The sequence below is a fragment of the Vanellus vanellus genome (genome assembly GCF_965231255.1).
Source record: "Vanellus vanellus genome assembly, chromosome: 31".
In the NCBI taxonomy this organism is placed as follows: Eukaryota; Metazoa; Chordata; class Aves; order Charadriiformes; family Charadriidae; genus Vanellus; species Vanellus vanellus.
Window position 1 is genome coordinate 596,345 of NC_138936.1, and position 24,424 is coordinate 620,768.

The window sequence follows — 24,424 nt, forward strand, 5'->3', positions numbered from 1 at the left end:
GGGGACCCCCACGTGGCATAGAGGATGGCACCCCAATGGCACAGGGGACCCCCACGTGGCATGGGGGACACCAATGGAAAGGGGACAGGACACTGATAGCACAAGGGGACAGTGGCATGGCACAGGGACAGGACACTGGTGGCACAGGGGAACACAGGCATGGGACAGGACAGGACCCCCATGGCACGGAGGGACCCCACACGTCACAGACACAGGACGCCGATGGCACAGGGGGACACTGGCATGACATGGAGACAGGACTCCAATAGCACAGGGGACTCCAAGCTGTTGTGGTGACACAACCCTGGTGGCACATGGGGACCCCAGTATGGCACAAGGACAGGACCTGTCAGCACAGGGGACCCCAAATGTCATGGGGATAGGATGCTAATGGCACAGGGGGACACAGGCATGGCATGGGGACAGGACCCGGTGACACAGGGGACCCAAGATGTCACTGGGACAGGACACCAGTGACATAAGGGGACACGGGCATGGCAGAGGGGACAGGACCCCAGTGTCATGGCATGAGGACCTGATGACACAGGGCACCCGACATGTCACTGGGACAGGACCCGGTGACACAGGGGGACACGGGCATGGCACGGGGACAGGACCCCAGTGTCATCGGGACAGGACCCGGTGTCACAGGGGTCCCCACATGCCATGGGGACAGGACTCAGTGGCACAGAGGGACACCGACACGACATGGGGACAGGACCCGGTGCCACCCCGTCTCCCGTCCCCGCCCGGGCCCGGCATCACGTGACACCCCGTTCCCGCAGCCCCCATGACGCCCCCGCCGGGCACTCAGGGGTTAACGCCCCCCCCCCGTCTCCCTGGCGGTCAGGGCGCCTCGGATTGGCCAACACAGCAGCCAATGGGAAGGGCGCGCTGGCGCGAGCCCCGCCCTCGCCCGGGGGGCGGGACGCGCTGTCTCCATGCCTCGACGCAGCCAATGGGAAGGAGCAGAGGCCACGCCCCATTGGCCGCGGCTCTGGTGGAGAGGGCGGGACCAGCAGCCAAGCTCCGCCCAACGCGGTCCCGCTTCCGGTTCCGGTTCCGGCCCATGGCCGCCCCCGCCGCCGCCCGCCCCTCGGGCTCCCCCGCCCGGGCCCGGCCCGGCCCGGCCCCGGCTCCGCCTTCGCGCGTCCCGGCCCGGCCATGAGCCGCTGGTAGCGGCCGCGCCCGGTGCGCCCGGCCCGGCCCGGCCCGGGCCTGCCCGAGCCCCGCCGGTCAAGATGTCTTCGCGCTCCGCCCTGGCGGCGGGGAACGAGCGGAACGCGGACACGGTGAGTGGGGGGGAGAGAGGGGGCGGGTTGTACCGGGAGTGGGCCCGGAGGTACCGGGGGGAAATCGGATTTGTAGCGGGGGGGTACCGGGAGAGGCCCGGTTGTACCTAGGAGGGCCCCGGTTGTACTGGGGGGGAGGTGTCGGTTTGTACAGGGAGGGCAGGGGGGGGGGGGGGCGGGTTGTACTGGGAGAGGCAGGTTTGTACCGGAGGTACCGGGGGGGATCGGTTGTACCCGGGGGAACACTGGAGGGAGCTCGGTTGTACCGGGGAGGGCCGGGCTGTACCGGAGGGGCACCGGGATTGGTCGGTTTGTAGTGGGGGAAACACCGAGGGGGGGCTAGGTTGTACCGGAGGAGCGGGAGGGGGCTGCTGGGTTGTACCGGGGCTACCGGGGGCCACCAGTAAGCGGGAACAGGGAAGGGGGGGTGGGTACTGGTGTGACTGGGGGAGACACAGTAGGGCCTGCAGAGCCCCTGGACACCGTCGGGGGACACCCAGACATCCCGGGGAGGTGGGGGGGCAGGGACACCCAGGCGTCCAGGCACCCGTGGGTGAGGCTGGGACGCAGCCCCGAAGCCGGTCAGGCCGGATCCGCCCCCACCCCGGGGGGGCCTTTGGGTGCTGGGGAGGGCACCAGTGTGCTGAGCTGGGGGGGGTCTCAGCAGCACCGGGTCCTCCTGTGATGAGCTGGGGGACATCTCAGCCACGCCGGGCACACTTATGAGCTGGGGGGGTTCTCAGCCACACTGGGCACCCCTGTGATGAGCTGGGGGGGGTGTCAGCCACACTGGGCACCCCTGTGATGAGCTGGGGGGGGTGTCAGCCACACTGGGCACCCCTGTGATGAGCTGGGGGGGGTGTCAGCCACACTGGGCACCCCTGTGATGAGCTGGGGGGGGTGTCAGCCACACTGGGCACCCCTGTGATGAGCTGGGGGGGTGTCAGCCACACTGGGCACCCCTGTGATGAGCTGGGGAGGTCTCAGCCATTTGCATCATCCCCCCCAGCTTGCGGGCCTGGGGGGCAGCCGCTCGGAGAAGGGCTCGGCCTGGTCCAGCCGCTCGCTGGGCGCCCGCTGCCGCAACTCCATCGCCTCCTGCCCTGAGGAGCAGCCCCACATCGGCAACTACCGCCTCCTGCGCACCATCGGCAAGGGCAATTTCGCCAAGGTCAAGCTGGCCCGGCACATCCTCACCGGCCGAGAGGTGGGACCAGTGCAGGGTGGTCCTGGAGGATCCCTGGGGGTGATGGGAGGGGCCTGAGGGGTCTTGGGGGGGTGCTGGAGGTGAAGGGAGGAGCCTGGGGGTTCCCTGGGGGTGATGAGTTGGGGCTGGGATGTCCCAGGGGGCCTGGGAGGGAGCTGGGGGGTCTTCGGGGGTCCCTGGGGGTGATGGGAAGGGGCTGAGGGGTCTTGGGGGGGGTCGTGGGGGTGAAGGGAGGGGCCTGGGGGGGCTGCAGGGTCTTGGAGGGTTCCTGGGGGCAAAAGGAGGGGCCTGGGGTGTCCCTGGGGGTGATGGGAGGGGGCTGGGGTGGCCCTAGAGGGGATGGGACAGAGCTGAGGGGAGTTGGGAGGCCTGGGGGGCAACTGGAGGGAGACAGAGGGGCCTGGGGTGAGATGGGGGGGGTAATTGGAAGGAGCTGGCAGGAGAAACAGGGGTCCAGGGGTAGGTGGGTGCTTCCAGGGAGGTTATGGGGGGAGCCTGGAGGGAGCTGGGCACCCCTGTGGTGGCAACTGGGGGGAGAATTGCAGGGGGGGGTTCTGGGGGTAACGGGCAGCACTGCCCCTCCCCATGTCCCCCCCTCACCCCCCCCACCCCCCACCCCCACCGGTTATTTCCCAGGTGGCCATAAAAATCATTGACAAGACGCAGCTGAACCCCACCAGCCTCCAGAAGGTGGGGGACACTCCAGGGCGGGTGGGGAGGGGCACAGGGTGGGAGGGACCCCCCCTTGGCACACTGAGGGGGTTTGGTGGGGGGTCCGTGTGCCCCCCCGCTAATGCCTGTGCCCCCCCGCTGCCCCCTCCACGCAGCTCTTCCGGGAAGTTCGTATCATGAAGGGTCTGAATCACCCCAACATCGGTGAGTGGGACTCCCCGCCGTGGTGGGGACGGGGGGACACACACCCGTGGGTGCCCGTGCTTACCCCCTTCCCCTTCCTCCCTTCTCCCCCCCCCAGTTAAACTGTTTGAGGTCATCGAGACAGAGAAGACACTGTACCTGGTGATGGAGTATGCCAGTGCCGGTGAGACCTTCCCCCTCAGGTCACCCCCCCCTCCTCCCTTGTGGGTCCTGCACCCCTCCCAGGGGCTGTGCCCCACCTGGGTGCACCCCAGGGTGCTGGGGTGGGGTCCAGGGAGGACACATGGGGGTCTGGGTGCAGGGCACAATACCCACATGTTGGGGGGGGCGGTGTGTTGGTGAGGCTGGGGATGAGCTGTGCCTGGGGGGGGGGGCGCGCACGGGCACCCATGGGTGTCCCCACAGGTGAAGTGTTCGACTACCTCGTGTCCCACGGGAGGATGAAGGAGAAGGAGGCGCGGGCCAAGTTCAGACAGGTGGGAGGGGGCTGGGGACAGTTGGGGGGCGGCTGGCATGGGGCTGGGGACATGGTGGAGGCATCGTGGGGGACATTGTGGGGTGGTTGGGGGCATGGTGTGGGGCTGGGGACACGGAGGGGAACATCATGGGGGCTAGGGACGTCGTGGGGGTGTTGGGGACAGTGGGGGCTGGGAACAGTGGGGAGGCTGGCATGGGGCTGGGGACATCGTGGGGGGGTTGGGGACATGGGAGGGACATCATGGGAGGGGTTGGGGACAGCGGGGGGGATTGGCCATCTCTGTGGAGGGGTGGCTGTGGGGAGGGGCTGGCACGTGGTGGCCACATGTGGGCAGGATCGATCCCCGCCCAGGGGCCACCGGCTGCAGCATCGATCAGGGTGGGATGGGAGGCTGAGGGAGGGCAATGTGGAGGTGGCGGGGGACACCGGTGACAGTGGGGACAGCTGGTGACACTGTGCTGATGCTCGCCCTGTCTCCAGATCGTCTCGGCTGTGCACTACTGCCACCAGAAAAACATCGTCCACCGGGACCTCAAGGTGGGTCGTGGGTGGCCCTGCAGTGTCCCCAAGCGGGGGGTAGCACCGGGCAGGGGGTGGGTGGGGGGGCATGCAGTGGCAGTCTCCCATGCCATGTCATTCTTGGTGTCCCTGTGCCACATGGTACGGTCCCAGTCCCGGTGTCACCATGCCCGATGCAGTGCCTGTCTCAGTGTCCCCGTCCTGGTGTCCCCATACCAGATGCGGTCCCTGTCCTTTTGTCCCCATGCCCCCATCCCAGTGTCCCCGTGCCTGATGCGGTGCCCACCCCGGTGGCCCTGCGTGCTGGACACAGTGCCTGCCTCGCCATCCCCTGTCCATGCTGCCCGCAGGCGGAGAACCTGCTGCTGGACGCTGACGCCAACATCAAAATCGCCGATTTTGGGTTCAGCAACGAGTTCACGTTGGGCTCCAAACTGGACACCTTCTGCGGGTCCCCCCCCTATGCCGCCCCCGAGCTCTTCCAGGGCAAGAAATACGACGGCCCCGAGGTGGACATCTGGAGCCTGGGTGTCATCCTCTACACGCTGGTCAGCGGCTCCCTGCCCTTTGATGGCCACAACCTCAAGGTGGGCAGCGGGGAGGGTGTCCCCTCCTGTCACCCGGCCCCGTCCTGTCCCCTCCCTGGATGGGGATCCCCCCACCCTGTCCCCCCTCCCCTCCTCCATTCTGTGCGCAGCAGGGGGACAGTACCGACCCCAAACTGCTGCTCCTGTGCCTGTCCTTGTACCCCCACGCCCGTGGTGGGGACGGTGGCCATGCCAGGAGGTGGGTGTCGTTGTGTCCCCCCGTCTCGGTGACCCGTGTGTGTGTCCCCTTGCCCAGGAGCTGCGGGAGCGGGTGCTGCGGGGCAAATATCGGGTGCCCTTTTACATGTCAACTGACTGCGAGAACATCCTGCGCCGGTTCCTGGTGCTGAACCCGGCCAAGCGCTGCACCCTGGAGGTGAGGCGAGGGGTCCCGGGGCAGGGAGGGGGACACTGGGGGGGCAGAGGGCTTGTTGGGGGGACTATGACGACACAGGGCTGGGGCTGGCACAGCTGGGACAGCCACTGTCCCACCCCCGTGGGGCACATCCCCCCCCTGCCACCCCACTCCCCACCCCGCGTGTTCCCCCTTCCCTGGTGCTCTTAATTAGCTTAATTAGCACCAGGGTTAATGACACAGTGGCAGCACCTGTGAACAGGAGGGATGCAGCTGGAGCTGCTGGGGCTGGACACACTGGGGTGGCATCGTTGGAGGAGGGGGGTAGAGCTGTTCAGGGGGGTGCCCTGTGCCTGCTATGTGCTTGCGTCACCCTTAGTGACACCCGTGTCACTGATGGTGGCCCCCACGTCGCCCCCACCCCACCCCGGTGCCCTGCAGCAAATCATGAAGGACAAGTGGATCAACATCGGCTACGAGGGCGATGAGCTGAAACCCTACAAGGAACCTGAGGAGGACTTTGGGGACGCCAAGCGCATCGGTGAGGGCATGGTGCCACCCTGGGGGGGGGGGGGGGGGGAGGGGGGGTGTCTGCTGCACCCCAGGTACCGGTGTTGTCCCCTCACTGTCCCCACTGCCCGCAGAGGTGATGGTGGGCATGGGCTACACCCGGGAGGAGATTAAGGAGTCCCTCAGCAACCAGAAGTACAACGAGGTTACGGCCACTTACCTCCTGCTGGGCAGGAAGAACGAGGTGAGGTGGTAACAGCAGCAGCGTGGTGGCATCGCTGATACCTCCCCGGGATGCCGGGCAGGGCCGGTGACGGGTGCTTTCACCACAGGTGGAGGCAGGCGAGTCACGTACGGGCAGCAGCCTCTCCCTGGCCCGGGTGCGGGCACCCAGCGAGGCAGCCAACGGCACCGGCAAGGCATCCTCGCATGGCAAGAGCCAGCGTGGTGCTACCACCTACCACCGGCAGCGGCGGCACAGCGACTTCTGTGAGTGTCCCCCTGTCCCTGGGGCTGTCCCTGGGGTGGGCACCATGTCTGCAGGGCTGGGTGGGCATCCTGCTGGTGGGGTGGGCTCTGTGTCCTTGGGGCACAGAGTGGGGTGGACATCCAGTCCCATGTCTGTGGGGCACAGGGGAGGTTGGGCTTCATGCCTGTGGGACGCAGAGTGGGGTGGGCCCCTGGTCACATGTCCATGGGGTGCAGGAGAGGGTAGGCCCCATGCCTGTGGGGTGGACACTCAGTCTTATGTCTGTGGGGCGCAGAGTGGGGGTGGGTTCCATGCCTATGGGGCGCAGGGCAGGGTGTGCACTCTCTCCCATACACAAGGGGGTGGCTGGGGTCCAGGGGTACCCCACAAAATCCCCCCTCCCCCGCCCACAGGCGGCCCCTCGCCGGTGCCCATGCACCCCAAGCGCAGCCCCACCAGCGCGGGCGATACGGAGCTGAAGGAAGAGCGCATGCCCACCCGCAAGGCCAGCTGCAGTGTGGGGGGCAGCGGGCGCGGGATGCCTCCTTCCAGCCCCATGGTCAGCAGCGCCAACAACCCCAACAAGTCCGAGATCCCCGAGCGGCACAAGGATGGTGCCATCAACACGGTGGGTACACATGTGGCTGGGGGAACATGGTGGAGGGCAGCCATTGGGCTGGGAGATGGGGCTGGGGGCACCCGTGGGGTTGGGAAGCAGGTTTGGGGGGCACCCATGGAGGTGGGAGCACCCATGGGGCTGGGAAATGGGGCTGTGCTCACCTGTGGGGCTGGGAGAGCAGGGTGGGGGTGCCTGGGGGGCTGGGAGCACCCATGGAGGTGGGGAGCAGGGTGGGGGGCACCCGTGGCACTGGGAGATGGGGCTGGGGGCACCCCAGTGCTGACGGGGATAGGCGCCCGGTGCTTTGCAGAACAACCTGCCCTCGAGCGTGATGGCACGCCGGAACACCTACGTCTGCACCGAGCGCCCAGGCACTGACCGCCATGCACTGCTGCCGAACGGCAAGGAGAACAGGTCGGGGTGGCATGGGTGACCCCTGGGGGGGTCCCATCCCGTCTCTTCCCCTCTGCACACACCCGCCTTAACACCTCCTGCCTTCCACCGCAGCTCCATCGCTGGCCGGGTGCCACCGGCGTCACCCTCCAGCCACAGCATCGCCGCCACCGCCTCCTCGGAGCGGGCCCGCCTGGCGCGGGGCACCACCGTCCGCAGCACCTTCCACGGCGGGCAAGTGCGGGACCGGCGAACGGTCGGGGGTCCCAACGGCCCCCCTGCCTCCCCGCCGCTGGCACCCGAGGCCTCACCGCTGCCCCAGAGCCGCTCGCGGGCCACCTCCAACCTCTTCAGCAAGCTGACCTCCAAGCTGACCCGCAGGTGAGGGGGCCGTGGGCACCACGCCAGCACCGCCAGCACCGCCGCTGTTGTCTTCCTCACTCCCTCTTCTCTCTTCCAGGGTCACTCTTGACCCCTCTAAGCGGCAGAGCTCTAATAGGTGCGTCTCGGGCACCCCCACGCCGCCAGGAGCCAAAATCAGTAAGTGCCTGGTGTCACCGGCGCTTGGCCCAGTGCTGCCGGCGCTTGCCCCGGTGCCTGGCCTGGTGCTGCCGGTGTTTGTCTCAGTGTCCATCCCGGTGCCGCCGGTGTCCACCGCAGTGCCTGTCCTGGTGCCGCCGGTGTCCACCGCAGTGCCTGTCCTGGTGCCGCCGGTGTCCACCGCAGTGCCTGTCCTGGTGCCGCCGGTGTCCACCGCAGTGCCTGTCCTGGTGCTGCCGGTGTTTGTCCCAGTGTCACCAGTGTCCACTGTGGTGCCTGTTCTGGTGCCACCAGTGTTTGTCCTAGTGTCCATCCCGGTGCCACCAGTGTCTACTGCAGTGCTTGTCCTGGTGCTGCTGGTGTTTGTCCCAGGGTCTATCTCGGTGCCAGTAGTATCCACCCCGGTGTTTGTCCCAATGTCTGTCCTTGTGCCACCAGTGTTTTTCCCAGTTCCACTGGCACATGTCCCAGTGCCCACTCCAGTACCACCCTGGCCCTGACCTGGTGCCACCAGTGCCCACCCCGGTGCCACCAGTGCCTGTCCTGGTGCCACCAGTGCCCGCCTCGCTTTGCTCCTGTCCCTTCTCTCTTTCTGCTTCTCAGCCTTTGCTGCCGCCGTGGGGTTTGGGGGGGTGGGGGGTATGGCTGTGATGACACCCTCCCCCCAAAATGGATGTGAGGTTGGTGGGGGTGGTGGGTGGTGCCCCCCCAAATTGGGCACAGCTTTGAGGGGGGGAGGTGCCCCTCCCACCCCCTAAAACAGGTATGACCCAGGGGGGTGGAGAATTTTCCCCCGCCCCAAACGGGCATCTTCCTGTGGCGGGGGGTGATGTGCCTCGAGCTGGGGGTACAACATGCCCCCCCCAAATTGGGGTGATGCCCCCCCCCAAGGGGCATGACCTCAGTGGATGGTGTCCCGCAAACTGGGGACTGTCGTGTCCGTCATGTCCGTGTCCCCCTCCCCCCCGAAATTGGGCATAGTTTTGGGGGGGGCACAGTGACCCCATGGTGGGGAACAGCCCCCCCTCCATCAGTCACCCCAAAGGAGGGCAGTACCTCCCAAAGTGGGTGCAAAATTAGGGGGTGTGGGGGAGCTTGGTGCCCCATCCTGGTCCCACCCCTGACATATGCCCCCCCGTCCTCCCCCAGGGTCGCAGACGAACCTGAGAGAATCGGGGGACCTGCGCTCACAAGGTGGGTGCTGATGTCCCCGGGTGCCCCCTGACCTGCGGGTGCTCCCCAGACCCGCCCTGTGCCCCATAGCACCCATACCCACCCCATAGCCCCCTGCCCATGACGTACACCCCCTTCTCTGCCTCATAGCCCCCATAACCCACCTCTGGTTCCCCTTGCCCACACCATATCCCCCCTGCTACCCCATAGCCCCCTGCTCCCGCTGTACCCAGCCCTCCTGGTGCCCCATAGCCCCCATACCAGCCCCATAGCCCCCTGCCCACACCATGCACACCCCTCCTGGTGCCCCATAGCCCCCTGCCCGTGTCATATCCCCCCTTCCTAGTGCCCCATAGGCCCCATACCCGCCCCATAGCCTACCTCCCCACACCACACCCACCCCTCCCAATGCCTCATAGCTTGCCAGCTCCCTGCCCACCCCACACCCGCCTTTTTGCCCCCCTCCCCTTGCAGTTGCCATCTACCTTGGGATCAAAAGGAAGCCGAACCCCGGCTGCTCCGATGCCCCTGGCATGTGAAGGTGACGAGTGCCCGGCCGGCCGAGGCGGTGATGGCGGCGCTGCGGCAGGCCACCCTCTCGGCCGGCTGCCGCGCGCGCCAGCCCCAGCCCTTCCTGCTCTCCTGCACCCACGACCGGGGCCCCAGCGAGCACTTCTGCCATTTTGAGGCCGAGGTTTGCCGGCTTCAGCGCCTCGGCCTCCATGGCGTGCTCTTCCGGCGCCTGGCCGGCACTGCCGGCGCTTTCCGTGCCACTTTGGCACGTGTGGCCGGTCAGCTCCAGCTCTAGGGACCGGAGCTGTGACCCCTGCCTCGAGGGCTGCATCCCTCCCTGGTGGGGGGGGAGAGATGCGCCGGAGCTGGGATCTGGGCCTGCAGCGGCACCGGGACCCCCCCAAGGATGCACCGGATCCAGCACCCAGGGCTGCATTGACTCTGGGGCCCCCCCAGGACGCACCAGAGCTGACACCCAGGGCTGCGTCGGCACTGGGACAACCCCCCCCCCTCAAGGATGCACTGGATCTGGCACCTGGAGCTGCGTCAGCACTGGGTTCCTCCCTCCCCTGCCAGGAGCTTTATTGGCACTGGGGGTCTGTGATGGATCCAGGCCCCCCCCCCCCCCCCCCGCCGAGGGATGCAGCAGCCCCGGGGACCCCCTCTGGGGGCTGTCTGGGATCCAGGCCCCACCCGAGGGGCTGCCTCGGCTCCAGCAGCCCCTCAGAGACATCAGCACCAGCGGCTGGAGGCTTGCGGCAGCTTGGGGACCTGTGGTGCCCCCCGGGTGGTCCAGGACCCCTTGGCTATCTGTGGGGCCATCGGATCTGGGACTGCAGCAGCCCCTGGCTCTGGGACCTTGGGGACATTGGTGCCAACTCCTTGGGGTCCACCAGCTTGGGGACGTTGGGGACATCAGCTCCGGGACCCCAGTGTCCACCAGCTTGGGGACCTTGGTGCCAAGACCTTGGGGTCCACCAGCTCTGGGACCCCAGGGACTACCAGCGTGGGGACATCATTTTCTGGAACGTTGGTGTCCCTCAGCTCCTGGATTCAGGGCTCTATGTCACCTCCAGCCCCCTCCTTGATCCTCACCCCTGTGTCTCCAAGCTGCGGCTGCATCCCCGGGGCTCCTGGACTCCCCCCCCGCCAGGGGACTGTCCCCTTGTCCCCCAGCCCTGTACAGCCTGTAAATACAGCCTGGGGCTCCGGTGTCACCCCCCCGACCACCCCCAGACCCTTCCCCAGCACATTTTTAAGTTATTCCTGCCCCAGTCTGTACCTCGACCCCCCCAATAAACATAGGAAACCTGTTGGTGTTGCCATCAGTACCCCCCCCCCCAACCCAAAATCCCACTACTGGGGGTGGGGGGATCCCCCATATGTATGTGGGTCAGGAGACATGGGTTCACAGTGGGGACCAGCAGTGTTTATTGAGGCCAGTCCTGGTGGTGGGGGGGTGTCCCCTATTTTTGGGCAGGGATCATGTCGTCGATGGACTGGTTCTGCTCCAGCTTCTTCTCCATCTCCACCATGAGCTTCACCCCGTCCACCACCATCTGCACCTGCTCCACCTCCGAGAAGCCCAAGCGGTCAGCATTGGAGATGTCGAAGACGGCGCCCACGGCCGCAGTGTCCACCCCACCTGGGGGAGGATGACACAGGGGGACATCAGCACCCCATGGCACCCGTGTCCCCAAGCCCGCCTGTGCCCTCTGTCCCCCATGGCCCTGTGCCCCACGTTCCACCCCCTCGTGTCGTGTCCCTGTATCTCCTCATCACTGTGTGTTTTGCACCCCGCGTCCCCATGTCCTGCTCATCCTTGTGCTCACCTGCACCCCATGTCCTGCTGTCCCCATGTTCTCCTCATCTTTGTGCCAACCTGTGCCTGCCCCATGTTCCCTATCCCACATCCCTATGTCCCCTTATCCCCATGTCCCCCTGTGCCCCATGTCCCCTGTCCCCCATCCCCACCTGTGCCGCGTTTCTGCAGGCGGAGGCGCTTGAGGATCTCCTCGAACTTGGGGTGCTGGCTGAGCTTGGCCAGGCGGACGTGGACGCCCCCCCGTAGCCCTGTCCCCAGGTTGGAGGGACAGGTCAGAATGTAGCCCAGGTGCTCCGTCCACATGAAGGGGTGGCCTGCCTTCTTGAAGATCTCCTCGATCTGGGGGGGGACACACATGGGGACACACATACGTGGGACTGGGTGTCCCCAGCAACCGCCATCCTGACCCCCACCCTGTGGGTACCACTGCCACCACCCTTCCAGGACACCCCAGTGTCCAAAATGTGCCCTTGTCCCCTTTCCCCACCATGCCCCCAGTGTCCTTCATGTACTCCTGTGCCCCTCTGTGTCCCCCACTGCCCCTCGACCGTTATTTGCCCCCGTCCTCAAGACCCTCCATGTCCTCTGTAACACCCCCATGTCACCCTGTGTCCCCAAAGCCCCTCCATGCCCCAACACCCTCCATGCCCCCTGTATCTCCCACATCCTCCCCATGTCCTCCAAGGGTGCAATTCTCCCCAAGTCCCCCCATGTCCCCAGTGTCCCCCACACCCCACTATGCCCCCCCATCCCCTGACCCACCTTCTTGAGGCCGACACAGAAGCGCCGGAACACCTCCTTCATGTTCCCCCCCTTCTCCATGGAGATGACACGGAGGTGGTCCTCCTCATTCACCCACACCAGGAAGGTCTTGTTGTCATTGTGCCTGCAGGGGGACACACATGACACCCCCTCAGAGGTGGCCAGGGGAACCCCATATTCATCTGGGTAGCCCCTACATGCCCCTCCCAAGGTGGGACCTAAATAGGTGGGTGCCCCTTGCACTCTGCTAGGTGGGACAGCCCTGGGTGGCCCCTAATTGCCCCCACCCTACCCCAGGTGGGACCCCAATACATGGGTGCCCCCAGGTGGGTTCCTACTCTCTGGGTGCCCCTTCCACCCCTCCCAGGTGGGTTCCCCAATGTGTGGGTGCCCCCAGCATCCCCCTGGTTAGGTCCCTACTCTCTGGGTGCCCCCAGCATCCCCCCCAGGTGGGACCCCGCTCCCTGGGTGCCCCTTTCTCCCTTCCCAGAGGGGGTCCCCAATACACGGGTGCCCCCAGGTGGGTTCCTACTCTCTGGGTGCCCCTTCCACACCTCCCACCCTTCCCAGGTGGGGTCCCCAACACGTGGGTGGCCCCAGCATCCCCCCTGCCCGACCCTGAGTGGGACCATGCCCCCCCCAGCACGCCCCACCAGATGCCGCGGGCATCGGGCCAGTCACGGGCCATGCCGGACGCCAGCAGCAGGGGCGAGACCGGCTTGTCGAAGAGGAAATGGTCATCGATGAGCTGCTGCTGCTCCTGCTCCGTCATGGCCTTCAGCGGGTAGTACCGGCCCTTAAACTCCCCCTCCAGGCTGTTCAGGGCTGGGGAGGGGCGGGGTCAGGGCGTGGCCACGCCCACATCCACACAGACCATACCCACATATCGGCAGACCACACCCCACCGATCACACCCTGCCACACCCTCGACTGCTACCTGCAACGTGTGACCAGGCTGTGGCAACTGCCTTTTTGCCACGCCCACCGCCCATTGCCGTGCCCACCCATAAACCACGCCTGTTCACAGACCACGCCCACCCACATACCACGCCCCCCTCACATTCATCTCCACCCCGGCCTTCTCCACCCAAATCCCACTGCACCTGCAGGTTCACACCATGCCCGGGTCCACCCATACCGCTGCCACACACAACTGCCACACCCAGACCTTGGCCACGCCCAGACCTTGGCCACGCCCTGTGCCCTCAAACCACGTCTCCTCTCCACCCCAGACCACACCCTCACCCATGTGCAGCACACCAGGTCCCCCCAAGGTTCAGCAACAAAGCCCTACCCACCGCGGAGGGCCACACCCTGCCACAAACCATGCCCCCTCCAGTGCCACACCCCATTAGGCCGTGCCCCCCTCACCGTTGACGGACAGCTTCTCGATGGCACGGCGCTCCCCCCGGCTGCAGTGGGGGGGGAGGGAGTACCCCTTGATGCTGCGCCCTGTGCGCACGCGGCTGCTCAGCACGTACTTGGGGTCCAGGTCGTCCCCTCCCTGCCCAAAACAGGAGCCTCAGACACCCACCCACACACCCATCCCCCCCCCCCCCCCCCCCCGACACCCCCCCACACCCCCCGGCTCAAGGGGGACACCTCCCCCCCCACCCCCATCTCCATCACCCACCATCCCCTAAAAGGGACACGTGTCCCTTTGTCCCCATGGGCCTGGAGGGACCCAGGGGTCTGGGACCCTGAGACACACCCCCTTCACCCTGCACACACACCCCCCACCCCCCACCCCCAGCTCAAGAGGGGACACAGGTGTCCCCATCACCCAGCTGTTCCATCCTTGTCCCCACATCACCCCATGGCACAAAAGGGACACAGGCATCCCCTGCCCCCTCCCCCATCCCTCCCCCCCCCCCCAGGGCACCCTGGGGGGTCCCGTGACCTTGAGGTTCTCGTGGTTGAGGTCAGTGCGGTGTTTGTCGGTGGGTTTGTAGCCACCATGGCGGTCCTGGATCACTGGGTCGAAGAGCTCCTTGAAGACCTCGTAGGACTCCTCGTCCCCGGCCACGCAGCCCACCGTCATGATGAAGGGGTGACCTGGGGGGGCATTGGGAAGGGGGGGGGTCAGGGGGGCAGCTGGCACCAGAAATGGGTATGGCACCGGGGACAGAGCACCAGCACCCAGTATGGCACTGGGGACCCAGTATGGCACTGGGGACAGGGCACTAGCACCCAGTGTGACACTGGGGACAGGGTATGGTACTGGAAACAGGACTTTGACACTGGGGACATGTCTCTGGCACTGGGAACTGGTCACCCAGTCTGGCACTGGGATGGGGGCACTGGGGGTGACCTGGAGGTCAGCGTGTCTCCGTCCCTGGGAGGTCGTCATGCCATCACCCACCAGGGTTGTCGACGCCGGTCTGGATGACATCATCGAGGGTGAAGCCACTGGGGGTCTCCTTGTCACGCAGGCGCTGGTAGAGCGCGGGGGTTAGGACCTTCGCCATGTGGTTGTTGTGCTTCGAGAGGTCGGGGAACTCCTCCTCCGCTGAGAACTTCAGCTTGTACTTGTTGTGGGTGTTGCTGAACGGCATGGTGGGGCTGCGGGAGAGGGGGGGGCATGGTGTGAGGCATGGCGTGGCATGGGGTATGGCGTGGCATGGCACAAGGGATGGGGCACTGGGCATGGGACGTGGGAGGTGGGATGTGGGATACGGGACACAGAACATGGGATGAGGGATATAGGACATGAGGCATGGGCCATGGAATGTGGGACATGGAGGGTGGGATGTGGGAGGTGGGACACAGGACATGGGATGTGGGACGTGGGAGGCGGGACACAGGACGAGGCATGGGAGGTAGGACGTGTGATGTGGGATATAGGATATGGAAGGTGGGACGTGAGACATGGGATATGGGACGTGGGATGTGGGATCTGGGACATGGAACATGGGATGTGGGAGGTGGAACGTGAGGCATGGGAGGTTAGATGTGGGACATGGGACATGGAAAGTGCAACGTGGGATATGGGACATGGGATGTGGGACGTTAGGACGTGGGACATGGGAGGTGGGATTTGGGACATGGGACATGAGGTGTGGGTAATGGAAGGTGAGAGGTGGGACGTGCCATGGAGCCTGGCCCAGTCCAGGGGACACGGTCCTGCCCGGGGCACGGCATGGCCATGGGGTCATGGGGGGGCAGTGGGCGTGGCCGAGGGCGTGGCGGGGGGGCGTGGCCAAGCTGGGCCGGGCCATGTTTGGCCGAGACGGGGACCGGGCTAATTATAGCCCGGAGGGACCGGACCGGGGGCGGGGGGGTACGACGACACGGGGGGACACGACCCGGGGAGTGACCCGAGGGGTCCGGGGGGGTCCCGGTGGCACCGGGGGGGTCCCGGTTCGGGTGGTACCGGTGGCACCGGGGGTCCGGTTTGGGTGGCACCAGTGGGGTCCTGGTGGCACCGGGGTGTCCCGGTTTGGGTGCCACCAGGGGATGTCCCGGTGGCACCGGGGGGGTCCCGGTTCCGGTGGTACCGGGGGGGGGGTGTCCCGGTCCCGGTGGCACCGGGGGGCGCTCCGGTCCGGTCCCGGTGGTTCTGGAGGGTCCGGTCCCGGTTTGGCCACCGGTGTCACCGAGGAGGGGGGTGTGAGTGTTCTGTCCCGGGGGGTCCCGGGGGGGTCCCGGGGTTACCTTGAGCGGCGCGGGCGGAGCGGGTCGGGTCAGGCCGGTACCGGCGGAGCAGGCGGCGGGGAGCAGCGGCGGCACTGACTTTTATCCGCCTACCCCCCCCCCCCCCGGCATGGGGGGGGCACCGGGGGGGAGCTCGGAACCGGGCAGGGGCCGGGCACTGCCAGAACCGCTGCTGGGGACCGGGAGACCCTCTGGACCCCCCACCACCACCCCCCGCCCCCGGAGCCGCCCCCCCGCCCCCCCCCCGGTGTCAGGTGTCCGGTGGGCGCTCGGCCCGGCACCTGCCGCCCCCGCAGCCGCGGAGAGGGGTGTGCTGGGACCCCCCCGCTACACCGGGCACCCCCGATACCCCCCGTTACACCGGTGTTCCCCCCCACTCCCGTTACACCAGCTCCCACATTACACAGGCTGTGGGTGCCGGGGGGGGGGGTGTGCCCTGGGTGGGACATGGGGGGCTGTGGGTGCTGGGGGGGGGGGGGGGTGTCCTGAGGGGCTGTAGGTGCCATGAGGGGGCTGTGGGTGTCATGGGGCTGTGGAGTCTGGGGGGGTCTGGGGAGGGCTGTGAGGGGCCGTAGGTGCCACGGAGCTGGGGGGGGGGCTGTGGGTGTCATGGGGGCTGTTGGGGGGGGCTGTGGGCACTGGACTGACCTTGACCCTGCTCCAGTTGCCAGCCCACTGGTTGCCTGGGGGGTGGGGGGTTTCCCGAGGGCTGGAGGGGGGGGGGGGGGGGGGCAGGAGCAGTGGGGGGACCCCCACGTCACGGGTGGGGACCCCCATCGTGTCCCCCCCCCCCCAGTGGCTTGGCTGCCCCCGGGACAGGGTGGGGGGCAGCCACGGGTGTGTGACCCCAGGCAGGATGCGCTGGATCAGGGCAATTCAAGCCGGCCCTCCCCCCCCGCCTCCCAAATGACTCCCCCCCCCCCCCCCCCCCCCCCCCCGGTATTTTTAGGCTGGATCCTGTTACCCGCCCGGATCTGGTGTCGGCACGGGGGGACCCCAGCGGGGGGCACGAGACGGGCGGCAGGGACACAGTGGGGTGGCACCCATGGGTGGGGACCGCCACTGCACCCCTTCACACACCCCCTCCCCAAAAAACACCACCAGCACCCGTGAGGAAACTGAGGCACAGGGGGGGTGTCCCCTGTGGGGGGGTGACCCCGGTGATGGGGTCCCAGGGGACACGGGGGTCCCAGGGGATATGGTGTGACCCCAGTATTGGAGTCCCAGGGGACATGGGTGACACTGGAGATGGGGTCCCAGGGGACATGGGGTGACCCCGGTATTGGGGTCCTAGGGGACATGGGGGTCCCAGGGGACACAGATGACCCTGTGTTGGGGTCCCAGGGAATATGGGGGGGGTCCCAGCGGCGAATGAGGGGGTGCAGCGAGGCGGGGGTGGCCGAGCCAGGGGAAGCCTGCTTTATTGGGGGGATTTGTACAAAAAAAAAGGGGGAATTGCAGAGACCCTGCACAGCCCCGAGGGGTGGGGGAAGCACCCAGCGGGGTCCCCCACTGAGGGGGGCAGTCCTGCTCCGAGGTGGGGGGTGTCCTGGTTCCTGCTCCCAGCACTGGGGGGGTCCAGATCCCACTGTGAGCATGTGGGGGGGGATCCAGATCCCACCTCGAGCACCTGAGTCCCGCTCTGAGCTTATCGGGGGGGCACTGGGGGGTGTCCCACCCCCATCAGCCGGGGAGGTGAGGTGATGGGTGGGGGTCACCCCATTTTGCCCCCCCAGCTGATCTCAGACCTGCTGAGCAATCTGCTGGATGCGCTGCAGAACCTCCTCGCAGCGCAGCTGCTCCAGCGTCAGCAGTGACAGCCCCAACTGGTCCTCCTGCGCAGGGACATGGGGACGGGGAGTCAGGGGGGTCCTGGGAGGGGTTGGGGTCCTGGGAGGGGTTGGGGACACACACGTGCATTTTGGGGGGGGTCTGCCATCACCTGGTGGAAGGGCTGAGCCATCTGGCGCAGGAAGAACTTGGCCACCTGCACGGCCTCGTCCACTGTCAGGTTGAGGTTGGCATCGGTGATGTGCTCCTGGATCCACCGCGGCAGCTTCCCACGCTTGTCCGCCCGGGCGAAGCGCTGCCAGTGGAAAATGGGCTGGAATCGGGCTTTTTCCCCCCCAAAACACCCCCCCAAAATAACTCCCACCACCTGGCACCCACCTTGTCGGCGAAGACCATGAGGCCATAGTCGGTTTTGCCACGCAGCGCCCGGCCGACGCACTGGGCAGCGTGGCGCATGGCGTCGAAGGTGAGGAAGTCATTCTCCCGGATTTGGAACTGGTCCCGCAGATATTCCAGGCGGGCCTGGGGGACACACAGGGGACAATGGGGACACGTGGCTGGGGGGGACACAGCTGGCCCGGTCCCAGGGGCGTCACACTGTGTCCCCAGGGTGCCACAAGGAGGCCCCAGGGCACCTGGCGGTGTCCCATGGTGTGCCACTGTGTCCCCAGGGTGGCCACTGTCCCCCCACTGTAGCCCATGGGTGCCCCACTATGTCCCCAGGGTGGCCACTGTGCCCCATGGGTGGTCACTGTCCCCCCACTGTAGCCCTTGTGTGCCCTGCAGTGTCCCCGGGGTGCCCGCGGTGTACCTGGCCATGCCATGGGGTGTCCCCCTTCGCTGTGTCCCCACTCACCTTCAGGATGCGGCTCTGGGTGTAGACGTAGGGGACACCGAACATGACAACGGCTCTGCCATAGTGGTGCACTGGGGGGGGGGAAGCAAAAGGGGGGTTGCTCAGGATGCTCTGCCACTGCGTCACCGCGTCACCACGCCAGGCTGTCCCTCACCGAAATCGATGCCCTCTGACACTTTCCCACGTGCCACGGAGAGCAGGATGGCACCCCGTCCATTCTCGCAGGCCTGCCGACAACCACCGTGTCACCGGGATGGGTGTCACCAGTAACGGTGACACCCGCCGGGGAGCGCTGCCACCCACCTCCTGGTACTTCTCCAGTGCCATGCTGGTCTCAGCGCCGTCCTGCGTCTCGATGAAGATGAGTTTGTTCCGCTGGATGTTCTCCAGAATGCCCTGCCGTGGGGTGAGGGGGGGTGTCACTGTGGTGGGGGGGGGATGGACACCTCAGGGACACCTCCAGCACACCGTGAGGACACCGCGGGGACACCGCGGGGCCGTACCTGCTCGTACCAGGAGGCCACAATGTTCTCCATGTACTGGTAGCTGGTGAAGAAGGCGACGATGCCATCAGGGACCACGGCCGACAGCTCCAGCAGCAGGTTCCCGTAGTTGCGGATGACCGCTGGGATGGGGGGTGTCACCATGGAGCTCCTCAAAGTCCCCTCCGGACCTCAAATGTCCCTGTCACCCCTGGCCCTGACATCCCCCCAGGTCCCATTTCTGTCCTGCCACTGTCCTGGTCCCAAGCATGGTCCCTCCAGCCCCATAACCCCGTCTTTGTCCCCTTCCCAAGCCCTATATCGCCCTGTACCCATTCATGTCCTCCCCCCAGCCCCATAACCCTGTCCTTGTCCCCACCCCTGTCCCCTGTCCCCTCAACCCTACAACCCTTTCCCTGGGTCCCGTGCCCCCCCATAACCCCCTTTCCCCAATCCCTGTCCCCTCCCCAAGCCCCATAACCCATCCCTGTCCCACTCAGCCCCATAACCCTGTCCCTGTCCCCATCCCTGTCCCCCTCCCAGCCCCATAACCCTGTCCCCATCCCCTCCCTCTGTCCCCATCCCCTACCGATGTCTTCCCGTGTCTCAAACTTGGAGCTGATGGCCACCTGGTCGTTGCCACGACCCACAATCTGCGAGGGACGGGGATGCTGGTGACACGAGGGTCCCCAACACCCCCCAGTGCCAGGTCCTGTCTCCCCCACCAGCCCTCCCCACTCACCATGGGGCACAGGCAGGTCCGGGCCAGTGTCATGGTGAAGGTCGCCATGGTGACGGGGCGGAAATCCAGGATTTTGGGGTAAATGTCCAGTGGGGAGAGAGTCTGCAGGAAGGGGACGAAGGGGACGCAGGGGACATGGGGACAGGGTCACCCTGATGGGCCCTGGAGGGGATGTGGAGGTGGGGGGGACACTAGGGGACATGGGAAGGGGTGATAGGGGGGATACAGAAGGGCACAGGGGACAGGGTAGGAGGGACGTGGGGGACACAAGAGGGATATGGGGGACACAGGGGAACACATGAGGGACATGGGGGACACGGCGGCTCACCCCTGACGTGATGATGACCGACTGGAAACGCTCGAAGACAGGTTTGATGGCGATGGAGGCGTCCATGCAGCTGTGGGGGGACACCACACACCTGGGGTGACACTGCCAGTGCCCCCCACATCCCTGCCCCCTCCCATGTCCCTGTTGTCCCTGTCCCCTCCACGATACCCCCCGTGTGTCCCCACCCGTGCCCACACCTGAAGTGCAGGATGGGGTTGGCGATGGTGGGGGTCCTGTCATCGAAGGGCTCGATGATGATGGTGAAACCTGGAGGGGGGGGGGGGGCAGAATTTGGTGGGGGAAGAGCACCCTCAGTGCCAGCCGGGGGGTATGGGGGGCACCCAGCACCCCCCTGAGCTGGACAGAGGGTGTCCCCCCTCCCCAAAAAAGGGTCCTCATCCACCCACCCCCCAGGGACTTCCAGACCACTGCCCACCCATGGGTGCCAACCCCACAGCCGGGGGGGCTCTCAGACCACCAACCCCCCCCAAAAGGGGTGCTTGGGGACTGTCCCCCGCCTCCCCGGCCCCCGGGGAAGGACGCGGGTGTGTGCCCACCCTTGGCGTAGGTGCTGACGAGGGTGGCGAAGTTGGCGACGAGGGTGATGGCGGAGAAGTCGGCCACATCCATGATCTCCAGTGTCCGCAGCAGCGAGTGCAGCCGCTCGGCGCAGAACCTGCGGGGAGGGGGGGGAATGTCACTTATGGGGGGTGGCATGTGTCACCTGGGACACACGCACACGTGTGTCACCACAAGGAGGTGAAATGCCAACTTTGGGGGGGACATGGTCACCTCAGGGAGGGGAGACACAACCCTGGGGGTGGGAATAATCCCTTGGGGTGGATCACAGGGCACCCTGGGGGGGTCACAGCACTCTGGGGCAGGTGTGACATCATTCCAGGGGTGTTCTGTCACCACAAGGAGTGATAATGCCACCTCTGAGGGGGACAGGGTCACCCCAGGGAGGGGAGACACAACCCTGGAGGGGGGACAGAACCCTGCATGGGGAACAACCCCTTGGGAGGGGTCACAGGCCACCCTGAGAGGGTTACAGGCCACTCGGGGGGGGTGGTGTGTGGACACAGCACCCTGGGAAGGGGATGTGGCACCCCAGGGGCCATATCCCTTTGGGGATGGGTCCCTTTGTGGAGGAGGGGGAGCTGGAGCCCCCCCAGACTCACCGCAGGGGCTTGCGCTCAATGCAGACCTTCTCGTAGAGGTCCTTGAGGAAGGCAGGGGGGCTCTCCTGCACCACCCGCGGCCCCCGCACCCGCGCCCGCAGGTACGCCACAAACCGCTTCAGGAACCCCACAAAGTGCTCGGCCGTCCGGATGCTGCCAGGAACCGCCTCTGCGGGGGGAAAAACACACCAGGGGGGGCTCAGATGAGAACCCCGCAACGCTCCCCTCACACCCCAAGGAGGGGGTCGGGGATCTCCAGGGTGCCCGTGCGAGGTTGGGGGGGCACTGGAGGCTGGTAGGGGGCTGGGAGCGCACCAAAGGGATGCCAAGGGTTTGCAGGACCCCCACGCTCGGCCAGAGCGGACATCAGGACAAAGGGCTCTGGGGGTCTCCCCACCCCAAAAGGGGGTTCAGTGACCCCCCCACTCATCCAGTATGGAAATGGGGAGGCTCTGGGCGCACGTACCCTGCAGGATCTCATCGGGCAGCACGGGGTTGGCGAGGTAGAGGTCGGTCTCCCGCGCCACGCCAGCCTCCCGCAGCCCCTCCACCAGGCGTCGGTACTCCTCCGCCAGCCGCCGCGCATCCGTCTCCTTGATCCTGTGGCAGAAAAAGGGAGGGGGACAAGGTGTAAGGGAGTGTGGGGGACAACAAGGGGGAGGCGAGGGGGACACACACGCAGCCGCTCACTTCTGGATGGTGGCCTGGAGCGTGGCCACATTGGCCTGGCAGCGGTCCAGCGTGCGGCGCGTGATGTTCACCCCCATGGAATCGATGCAGACGTTGTCTGTGGGGACGGGGGACAGCGTCAACCCCACTACACACCCAAGGGACAGCAGATGACACCCGAAAACCGGGGTTCCGGGGCTGACCGATGTTGTGGGCTTCGTCGAAGACCACCACCGACTTCTTGGCCAACTCCTTGGAGACCAGGTCAGCAATTTTGGGATCCAGCAGGTAGTGGTAGCTGTAGACAACGATGTTGGCGTGGAGGATCTACCAAAGAGAGGGGGGACACAGGCATTTAGGGACATTTTGGGACAGATGAGACACCCCCCTGGAGCAGATCCCGGACCCCCATACCGAGTAGCGAGCGAGGAAATAGGGGCACCAGCCCTTCTGGCGGCCGTGGGCTTTCAGGTCGTCCAGGTTGTAGATGCCGTAGGGGACAGGCTCCTGGCGCCCGTGGGTGTCGAACTCCTGGGGGGGAGACCCCAGAGGGGACGGGTGGAGGTCCCCGGAGAGACCCCTCCAGGGAGTGGGGGGCAGCTGGGGGGCCAGGGAGGGGTGGGGGGATTGTGGCCGGGGGGCACCCTAGGGTACTGGGGGGGTTGGTGGGGAAGGGAAGGCACCCCAGGGTTCTGGGGATCCAGTCAGGAAAGGGGGGGCACCCACGGGTGCTGGGGATCCGGAAGGGGAGCAGGGGGCACCCCAGGAGCTGGCAGGAGACTGAGGGGCACCCGGGGGCCACTGGGGCTCCTTGAGCAGGTGGGACACCCCTGGGTGCCCGTGGGGGGGTTGGAGGGATCCCCGGCTGCCCGTGGTGTGTGTGGGATCACTCACCTCAAAGAAGCGGCAGGTGGGCAGGGACCCATCGCGCTGGTGCTGCGCACGCACGTAGGAGGCCGTCAGGCTCAGGCACCGGCTGTCCACCTCCTTCCCAAAGCGCAGTGAGGACACCTGCAACCCCTCCGCCGTCACCATGTGTCCCTGAGATCCCCCCCTGACCCCACCGCTGGACCCCACCTGGTCCCCTGCCCACCTCCGGGTGGATGCAGAGGTTCTTCCTGGAGCTCAGCGCTAGCCCCAAGAACGGCACCTTCTCCCCCAGCTCCTTCTCGTAGAAATCCATCAGCTTCCGCAGCTCCTCGATCACCTGCAGCAGTGGTGGCAGCGATGCTCAGGTGAATCCCTTGGGATCCCCTCTGGGATCTGCTCCCTCAACCTTTCCTCCAGCTCCTCACCCCACCTTCTCAATCTCTGGCACCGTGCGGGAGCAATAGATAAGTTTGGTGACGTCCAGCGGCCGGGCCTGGGAAGAGAGGAGATGCTGCGATCCATTGTGAGGCCAGGATCGCCTGGAATCCGTTGGGATCGGGCACTGGCACTCACCCGCTGATAGGCGACGATGAGCGACAGCAGCGACACCGTCTTCCCAGTCCCTGAAGGCATCTCCAGCACCCCATGGCCCTGCCCAGAGCAGCAGTGTCACCCCAGCGGGGACATCCCCAGGGGCTGGGTGGATCCCATCCTGCCAGGGATCACCAGATCCCACTGTACCTTGGCATCCAGGGTCCTCTTGAGCTCCAGCATGTAGGAGAACTGCTCGGGGTAGATGTAGTCGTAGGGGAAGTAGACCAGGAGGCCATCGATGTTGAGCCTGCAGAGGGAAAGGATGATTTCGGCAAGGGATCCCACCAGATCCCACCCCCACGGGGAGCTCAGCGCCTAGCTGATCCCAGGGAATCATCCACCAGGGGATCAGGGTGCCCCAGCCCACCCATGCCATGTCCCCACTTGGCAGGTCTGTGATGGCGGCGGGATCCAGTGGGGGTGGGGGGCACGGCCCCGGGGACCCCCCGCCAGTCTCAGCTCTCCATCGCTACCCCGGCAGGGATCCACTCTGCAGCCAGGGATCCGTCGCCAGGGATCCACGGGCCCTCCTGTGGGCTCGGCAACCCTCGAGATCCAACGGGATCCTGGCCTGCCGGGGGCTTGGCACCCCTTAGGATCCATCAGGACCCTGCATCCTGTGGGTCCTGCATCCTCGGGGATCCACGGGGATCCGGACCCTCCGGTGGGACCGGCACCCCCTGGGATCCATCAGGACCCCGGTCCTCGCGTGGGTCCAGCACCCCCCCAGCACCCACGGGGATCCCGGCCCTCCCATGGGACTGGCAACCCCTGGGATCCATCAGGATCGGGGTTCTCCCGTGGGTCCAGGACCCCCCGGGATCCAGCGGGATCCCGGCCTGCCGTGGGCTTAGCACCCCCTGGGATCCATCAGGACCTCGGCCCTCCCGTGGGACCGGCATCCCTCAGGACCCACGGGGATCCCGGTCCTCCCGTGGCCGCTCCGCCCTCCCTCCCCCCCGCGATCCCGCCCCCCGGGACCTCCCCGGGATCCCCCTTCTCACTTCATGGCTCCCGCCGCTTCCACACGCCGCCGGTTCCGGCGCGGCCCCGCCCCTCCAGTCCCCACCCCGGTCGGCTCCGCCCTCCCATTGGCCGGAGCGCCCCGCCTCCCCCTTCCGATTGGCCGCCCGTGCTGC

At 66.6% G+C, this 24,424-nt stretch overlaps 3 protein-coding genes across 4 annotated transcripts; 1 reads left to right on the forward strand and 2 right to left on the reverse strand.

Moving 5' to 3' along the window:
* The first annotated feature begins 1,160 nt into the window (after positions 1–1,160).
* Positions 1,161–10,844, forward strand: MARK4 (microtubule affinity regulating kinase 4). Of its 2 annotated transcripts, XM_082496799.1 has the most exons (18): positions 1,161–1,292; positions 2,302–2,499; positions 3,136–3,189; positions 3,327–3,375; positions 3,473–3,538; positions 3,781–3,851; positions 4,334–4,390; positions 4,723–4,959; positions 5,216–5,335; positions 5,756–5,855; positions 5,959–6,068; positions 6,157–6,313; positions 6,707–6,921; positions 7,223–7,326; positions 7,420–7,686; positions 7,766–7,845; positions 8,995–9,039; positions 9,493–9,694. In XM_082496799.1, exons 1-18 carry the CDS (start codon positions 1,242–1,244, stop codon positions 9,555–9,557), a joined length of 2,046 nt encoding a protein of 681 aa, XP_082352925.1. In that variant the 5' UTR covers positions 1,161–1,241; the 3' UTR covers positions 9,558–9,694. The 2 variants fall into 2 exon arrangements, with proteins under 2 accessions (XP_082352925.1, XP_082352924.1); XM_082496798.1 differs by lacking the exon at positions 7,766–7,845 and having other exon boundaries at positions 9,493–10,844.
* A 94-nt stretch (positions 10,845–10,938) lies between these two features.
* Positions 10,939–15,913, reverse strand: LOC309682648 (creatine kinase M-type). Its single transcript, XM_082496752.1, has 8 exons — positions 15,773–15,913; positions 14,481–14,680; positions 14,019–14,173; positions 13,490–13,622; positions 12,772–12,943; positions 12,119–12,242; positions 11,506–11,695; positions 10,939–11,176 (listed from the first exon to the last, which is right to left on the reverse strand). Exons 2-8 carry the CDS (start codon positions 14,671–14,673, stop codon positions 10,998–11,000), a joined length of 1,146 nt encoding a protein of 381 aa, XP_082352878.1. The 5' UTR covers positions 14,674–14,680; positions 15,773–15,913; the 3' UTR covers positions 10,939–10,997.
* A 1,292-nt stretch (positions 15,914–17,205) lies between these two features.
* Positions 17,206–23,661, reverse strand: ERCC2 (ERCC excision repair 2, TFIIH core complex helicase subunit; the record flags this gene model as incomplete). The annotated part of the gene is made up of 23 exons (XM_082496839.1): positions 17,206–17,607; positions 17,715–17,858; positions 17,942–18,085; positions 18,420–18,490; positions 18,574–18,646; positions 18,723–18,815; positions 18,923–19,044; positions 19,491–19,554; positions 19,644–19,745; positions 19,972–20,041; positions 20,169–20,238; positions 20,529–20,647; positions 21,153–21,321; positions 21,619–21,752; positions 21,843–21,939; positions 22,025–22,148; positions 22,236–22,352; positions 22,716–22,832; positions 22,915–23,028; positions 23,122–23,184; positions 23,265–23,342; positions 23,433–23,600; positions 23,653–23,661. 23 exons carry the CDS (start codon positions 23,659–23,661, stop codon positions 17,515–17,517), a joined length of 2,355 nt encoding a protein of 784 aa, XP_082352965.1. The 3' UTR covers positions 17,206–17,514.
* Between the last annotated feature and the right edge of the window lie 763 nt (positions 23,662–24,424).

What these genes read in the sequence shown, in the direction of transcription:
- MARK4 (XM_082496798.1), top strand. Translation starts at nt 1,242, where the DNA reads ATGTCTTCGCGCTCCGCCCTGGCGGCGGGGAACGAGCGGAACGCGGAC. An exon ending in TCTGAATCACCCCAACATCG is followed by an intron (nt 3,376 to 3,472) that starts GTGAGTGGGACT and finishes TCCCCCCCCCAG; the next exon opens with TTAAACTGTTTGAGGTCATC. An exon ending in TCGTCCACCGGGACCTCAAG is followed by an intron (nt 4,391 to 4,722) that starts GTGGGTCGTGGG and finishes TGCTGCCCGCAG; the next exon opens with GCGGAGAACCTGCTGCTGGA.
- LOC309682648 (XM_082496752.1), bottom strand. Translation starts at nt 14,673, where the DNA reads ATGCCGTTCAGCAACACCCACAACAAGTACAAGCTGAAGTTCTCAGCG. An exon ending in GACCGGCGTCGACAACCCTG is followed by an intron (nt 14,174 to 14,480) that starts GTGGGTGATGGC and finishes ATGCCCCCCCAG; the next exon opens with GTCACCCCTTCATCATGACG. An exon ending in CCTGCAGAAACGCGGCACAG is followed by an intron (nt 11,177 to 11,505) that starts GTGGGGATGGGG and finishes ATCCTCCCCCAG; the next exon opens with GTGGGGTGGACACTGCGGCC.